We start from the raw sequence: 6,968 nt of genomic DNA on the forward strand, positions 1-6,968 counted from the left end.
CTGCGCGCGCAGCCTTTGTCCCCGCCCACCTCGGCGGGGAGGGGCGGGGCCCGATCTCAGGGTGCGCGCGCAGCTAGCTGTGTGACCGGTTGTTCATGGTCTCCATTACGGGATTCTGAATACCTGGCGGACCCGAGAGGCCGCTTTCCATCCCCGCCCTGGACCCTTCTGCGCTGCAGACACCCCCGAGACGGGGGCCCTGGACCCCAGGGCTCAAGAGGTGGGCGAGGAGCAGACAGCAGGGGGAAAGCACATCTTTTCCCAGTCCCTTTCCCCACTTCCCATAGCTGTGCCCCAGACTTTTTCTTCTCAGGGATCACTTCCAGAGACCCCCAACCACTCCTCCCACACTCCTCCCTGTCAGAATCTCCCCTTCCTTGAGGATCCCTAACCTGATCCTGGGAGTATTATCTGCCCCCTTCCCAACCGAATCCAGTCCCGTTCACTCCTACTTCACATCTGTTCCTCCTCTCACACCCCCACACTACCCCTTTCCTCCCAAAGCGGACTCTAGGTCCAATCAGCCTTTTTCGCTCGGATTCCTCTCCAGGACTCAACCAGGACTTTCCAAAAGTTGCCGCGGGGCCTTCCGATCCCCTGTGAGTATGCCTGTGCGTCCCTCGACCCCCTCTCCCCGCCCCGTAAGCCACTGCTGCTCCTGGCCCACCCTCTTCTCCATCCCCAACGGCAGCTGACCCACCCCCAGCCCTCTTCAAGTTCTTCCCCTAGCTGACCTTATTCTGCTAAGAAACTCCAGGTCATTTCTCAGTCCTTCCCTTCCTATTCCTCCAGCCCCCAAGCTTCAAAGAAGAAGCAGTGCCCTGTCCTTTTCAGTGGTACCCCAGGCTTTCCAAATGGGCTGTGTCTCTCCTCCTTCCTAACAGCACCGCAGGTGGTTGGTTTTGTTTTTTTCACACCACAGTCCCTCCCTCACCCAATCCACCCACATGGAAACCACTCTCATTCCCTCAAACACCTGTGTTCTCTGCTGCCTTTGGGCATTTGGATACACTGTCCCCTGTCTGGAATACTTTCCTTTCAGCTTTTTGCCAAACTGATGCCTACTCATCCTTTAAAGTTGAGCTTCCTCAGAAAAGTCTCACCTCCACTTCTGGCACTGGCCTGTTGCTCTGTTTGACACTCTCTTAGCCCACTGTACTTCAACATCAAAGCACTTTCAGACTGGTAGTTAGTTGCTTGGTTATTTGTCATTCACTCATTCATCTGACAAATTCATTTGAAATAGTGCCTACTCTGTGCCATGTACTGTTGTAGACACAGGGCAGTTAGCAGTGAATAAGACAAAGTCTCTCCCTCATGGTAATTACACTCCAGTGGTACAAGGCCAACAATGGGAATAGTATTATTAGTGAAATGTGCAATATGTCAGGTGTGATAGATACTACAAAACATCAGACCAAGAGGATAGTGCGTGAATGAGGAGTGGCATTTTAAATGGAGCTGTCAGGGAAGGCCTTTCTGATGAAGTGGTGTGACCTGTGAGCAGAGTTTTAAGTGGAAGTATCTGGAGGAAGAGCGTAATTGTGGGATGTTTTATGTTTGGGACCAGGCTATACGTTCCATGACGGCAGGAGGCCAGACTTGACAATCCCCATTGCTGAACCCCTGGAGGCTTTGCCAGTGCCTGGCAGCTAGTGCTTACTCATGATTTGTTGAGTAACTGGTTAAAAGCCCCTGTTCGAAGAATAGGAACCACGTCTTCCTCCATCTCTTGTACCACAGTTGATACAACACACATTTCCTGTAGATTAGCAGTGTACCAGGCACTGGCCTGCACAGCTTTTAGACACAGAAAGGACAAAGATGAACTGTAGCCCCAGGGAAGGGTTTTGCTACCCAATGAGATTATAAACCCAGTGACATCCTAAACTTGAGAGGTGAATCCAAGAATTAGACCTGAGGTGGATTCTCTGGGGTCAGATTGGGGACCAGGATGGGCCCTTTAATTACAGTTGGGTTTGGCTGGGAGTAAAAGAAAACCCCAAATAATGGTGGCTTAAACAATCATCAGGGACCCATGTCTGTATCTTGTTCTAGCACATCTTCAGTGTGGCTTCTCCCTTATTATCCAAGATACCATTCAACTCCAGCATCCCTCCAACCCAGCAGGAAGAAGGAAGGCCAGACAAAGGCATGCCTTCTCCCTGGCAGGATGATTCCCAGATATTGCGTAGACCATTTCTGATTAAGTTCCACTATAACTTAGTTATGGCACCACATCTAATTCCAAGGGAAGCTGGGAAATGTAGTCTTATTCTGGGGTAGAGGATGTCTATTACCAACCAGAAGCAGGGAGTGGATACAAGGGGACAACTTACAGTTTCTGAATTGCGGATAGTTGGTCAGTCCAGCTAATGACTTTTTGTGCCTCTCAGCGGCCATCTCCCAAGTCTGGCCAGGCTGATGGGGCCAGTGAGGATTCTCTGCACCTTGACATTCAGAAGCTGAAGGAGAAGAGGGACATGCTAGACAAGGAGATCTCCCAACTAACATCTGAGTAAGTCTCATTGGATTCCTCAGTGTGCTTGAGATAACTTTTAACTTTTAACTAGTTACTGTCACTGAAACCTAGCTTAGCATAAAAACAGGACTGTGACGTTGGAGTCTGGGTATCTCAGCAACCGTCTCAGATAGGGTGCGGTCAGGCTCAGGAGGACCAGGAACCAGGAACTGGAAAGCTGTGGCTTTCCCAGTCTCTTTGTGTGGCTCGCCTTCTCTGCCTGTGCTTCTCTCTGCCCACAGGCTCCGTCCTCTCCCTGCAGGTGGAGTTTTCAGTGCCCCAGGGAAGCTAACTCTTCTGCAGCTCCTGGGTTTTCCCATGCCCCTCGCTCCAGCCACATGGCACAGACTGAGCAGCACTTGAATATACATTTCACACTTGAGGGGACCTGACTAGCCACTTGTGTGCTGATCTGTGAGTCATTCGGCTGTGACCAGGGTTACATAGTGCCAGTGTGGCAGGGACCCCTCCTGAGGGTATAGGGAGCATTTAGTAGTGAGGGAGTGGGCAGATCCCTGGCCCTTCCTTAAGTGCATGAGGGCAGGGTCTGTCGTGGCATCACTGTATCCCCAGTGCTGAGCGCCTAGTAGGCCCTGAGTGAACATTGGTTAAATAGATGCTTCATTACTGCTGAACGTTGGAGCCTCACCAGCTTTCTTAACGATTCTCTCTCTCCATCTCTTACCCTAGAGGCTACAGTGTGGATGAACTGGAGGACCACATCTCCCAGCTCCACGAGTATAATGACATCAAGGACGTAGGCCAGATGCTGCTGGGCAAACTGGGTGAGCAGCAGGACTCCTGAGGAGCGCCCAGGGCCTGCAGGGAGGCCCCACATCCCAGGAGTGGTTGGATTTTGCTCCTGGGCCTTGTAATTTGCCAACTCCCCTACTGTTCCCAGCTGCCACGCTCCCTGAATGCCCCTGCCTTCTCTGGCCACCTAGCAAAGCAGCTGCACAGCTCTTCCCTGGGTCCCTTAGGTTGTATTCCCTTGAGTATAGAGCCTGCTTTGGGGCCACAGGCTGTTTTGAGCCTGGGCTCGCCTGCCTGCCTGCCTGAGGACAAGGGAGCCCAGTCTTCTGGGGCCTCCTTAGACCAACAGAGGCCCCACCCTTGCCTCAAGTGGCCAATGTGCTGCAGAGGCAGAAAGCACAAGGGTGACTCTGTGACTTAAAGGAGTATTTTGTTCCTCCTTGACACAGTCTCGCTATCCAGAGGGCTGAGCCAAGGCACAGACACACTGACCATTTGGGACGGTGCTCAGAGCTGGGCTGTCTGCCTGAGTTGTAGTACTTGCTGTAGAATTGCCCATCAGCATCCAGGATGCCACAGCAGGAAAGGCTTCTCCCTGCTTCCATGGGGAGTGGGTCCCAAAGGAGGGAAGGGAGAAAGCAGAAGGAGGGAAACAGAGGTGAAGACAGGAGGAGGATCAGGGCCCAAGGAGAAAGGAATGTGAGGGGACTTTGAGGTTAAGAGAAATAAGCTCCTATTAGACAGAACCCAGCTCGAGACCTGTCCTTCCAGGTTGTAGGACCCAGAGCAGGCGGCCCATCGTCTTTCATTCACCCAGTGACTATTTCCTACTCTGTGCTGCTTTACAGGGCATGGGGACACTTTGGTGAACCAGACACTTACAGGTCTCTGTTCTCCTGCGACTTATGTTTTGGTGTTGGGGTGGGGGAGGGGAATGGTCAAGAAGGGTAAAGAAACACAAATGAATGAATTATAAAATGTGTTAAGTGTCGTAAAGGATACAAAGGACAGAAATGGAAAATATTGAGGCCTGAACAGGGTGGCAGGTGGGGATGAGAGAAGGGGATCAGGGAACGCCTCTGAGGAGAGCCCTTCCCGCGGGAGGAAAGCAGAGTCTTGGAGGAAGCAGGAGGGATGGCTTCACCTAGCGGCAGGGCGCCCCTGCACCAGGGTTTGCAGCTGGCTGCGGATACTACATAAATGTAAATTTATATTTTCAGCACATGACTCATGCCGCTCTGTGTGAAGAAAGGACTCTAGGGGAGCTTTGTTTGCCTCCTCTGCAAAGTGGGTGAAGTTTAAGTGAGTCTCATGGACCGGGCCCCCAGTGAAGGGACCTGGAACAAGTAGCAGCAGGATTTTCTTGGCCAACTAGGGCAGCAAGAAGAAGGGGCCGGGTGGGTCCCAGGAGGGCCGGGGCTTTGGCCATTCTCCCTCCTACTTCTCCCATGGGACATTTATCCTTCCTTCCTTCCTTTTCAGCCGTGATCCGAGGTGTCACCACCAAAGAGTTGTATCCAGAATTTGGCCTGGACGTGAATGACTGAGGAGAGGCTCACAGCCCCTTGTCCATGGCCCACAGCTCCGAGGTTCCTGAAATGTCCCGGTGATGCCTGTGTATGTGTATGTGTAAATAAACATGAGTGATTACTTCTCCCCCGGACTCCTTAGTAGACTGTCAGTGGGAGATCCTCGTGACCACCCCCTCGCCTCCTCCAGCCCCACAGACCCCTACAAGTCTCAGTCATGCATGAGTGCATCTCCATCCACGTTGGCCAGGCTAGTGTCCAGATTGGCAATGCCTGCTGGGAGCTCTACTGCCTGGAACATGGCATCCAGCCCGATGGCCAGATGCCAAGTGACAAGACCATTGAGAGGGGAGACGACTCCTTCAACACCTTCTTCAGTGAGACAGGCGCTGGCAAGCATGTGCCCAGGGCAGTGTTCATAGACCTGGAACCCACAGTCATTGATGAAGTTCGCACTGGCACCTACTGCCAGCTCTTCCACCCTGAGCAGCTCATCACAGGCAAAGAAGATGCTGCCAATAACTATGTCCACGGTCACTACACCATAGGCAAGGAGATCATTGACCTCATCTTGGACCGAATTCGGAAACTGGCCAACCAGTGCACAGGTCTTCAGGGCTTCTTGGTTTTCCACAGCTTCAGTGGGGGAACTGGTTCTGGGTTCACCTCCCTGCTGATGGAACGTCTCTCTGTCGATTATGGCAAGAAATCCAAGCTGGAGTTCTCCATTTACCCAGCCCCCCAGGTTTCCACAGCTGTAGTTGAGCCCCACAACTCCGTCCTTACCACTCACACCACCCTGGAGTACTCTGATTGTGCCTTCATGGTAGACAACGAGGCCATCTATGACATCTGTCATAGAACCTCAGTATTGAGTGCCCAACCTACACTAATCTTAACTGCCTTATTAGCCAGATTGTGTCCTTCATCACTGCTTCCCTGAGGTTTGATGGAGCCCTGAATGTCGATCTGACAGAATTCCAAGCCAACCTGGTGGTGCCCTATCCTCGCATCCACTTCCCTCTGGCCACATATGCCTCTGTCATTGCTGCTGAGAAAGCCTACCATGAACAGCTTACTGTAGCAAAGATCACCAATGCTTGCTTTGAGCCACCCAAACAGATGGTGAAATGTGACCCTCGCCATGGTAAATACATGGCTTGCTGCCTTTTGTACTGTGGTGATGGGGTACCCAAAGATGTCAATGCTGCCATTGCCACCATCAAGACCAAGCATACCATCCAGTTTGTGGACTGGTGCCCCACTGGCTTCAAAGTTGGCATTAATTACCAGCCTCCCACGGTGGTACCTGGTGGAGACCTGGCCAAAGTACAGCGAGCTCTGCATGCAGAGCAACACCACAGCCATGGCTGAGGCGTGGGCTCGCCTGGACCACAAGTTTGACCACCAGTTTGGCCAAGCGTGCCTTTGTTCGCTGGTATGTGGGTGAGGGCATGGAGGAAGGAGAGTTTTCTGAGGCCCGTGAGGACATGGCTGCCCTTGAGAAGGATTATAAGGATGTTGGAGCGGATAGTGCTGAGGGAGAGGATGAGGGTGAAGAGTATTAACCTGTCTGCTGCAATTTTGCACTCTTACCTTGGGACTGTCTTATTTGTGTTTTGTGGAGCTACCCATTGTGGCCCTATCTTGTCAATAAAAGCCATGTTTCTATTTTCAATGTCAAAAAAAAAAAAATATGAGTGATCTTGGTGTAAATCTGTACACTGATTCTCCTCTGATAGCCCCCTGATCCCATCCTGGAAAGAGAGCCCACCTTGGAAAACAGCAAGCTGCCATGTGCCAGGCACTGTGCTAAGTGCCTTAAACCCATGATCTCTACTACTTAAACCCCATCCTAGGAGGACTTAGTATAGCTATCCCCATTTTATAGATGAGGAAACGGGGGCTCAGAGAGGCACAGTGACTTGCCCAAGATCACACAGCCAGTAAGTGGCAGAGCAGGGATTTGAGCCCAAGTCTTAATCTGAAGCTTATGGTGTGCAAAACTGCCTTTATGGCCTGGGGAACAAGTGGCTAAGAGCTGAGAGTGAAACAGCAATTTTGGGAGGAATTCTTCTCTTGTAAATTGATCTCCAGGGTCAAGGTTCCAGTCCCCAGTTGTAATCCTCTGCCAGGCACAGGTGAGCTGTTGTCATTTCTTCACT

General features: G+C 51.7%; 1 protein-coding gene and 1 pseudogene across 1 annotated transcript; both read left to right on the plus strand.

Annotated features, from left to right (window-relative positions):
- Positions 1-119: 119 nt before the first annotated feature.
- SWI5 (SWI5 homologous recombination repair protein) lies at positions 120-4,930 on the plus strand (the record flags this gene model as incomplete). The annotated part of the gene is made up of 5 exons (XM_064490892.1): positions 120-220; positions 551-599; positions 2,397-2,518; positions 3,212-3,306; positions 4,757-4,930. Coding segments are annotated over 5 exons (432 nt in total), but the record flags the coding sequence as incomplete, so codon positions are not given.
- Positions 4,931-5,020: 90 nt separating this feature from the next.
- LOC105092579 (tubulin alpha-1C chain-like) lies at positions 5,021-6,481 on the plus strand (annotated as a pseudogene).
- Positions 6,482-6,968: the final 487 nt, after the last annotated feature.

The sequence above is a fragment of the Camelus dromedarius genome, chromosome 10 (assembly GCF_036321535.1).
Source record: "Camelus dromedarius isolate mCamDro1 chromosome 10, mCamDro1.pat, whole genome shotgun sequence".
NCBI lineage: Eukaryota > Metazoa > Chordata > Mammalia > Artiodactyla > Camelidae > Camelus > Camelus dromedarius.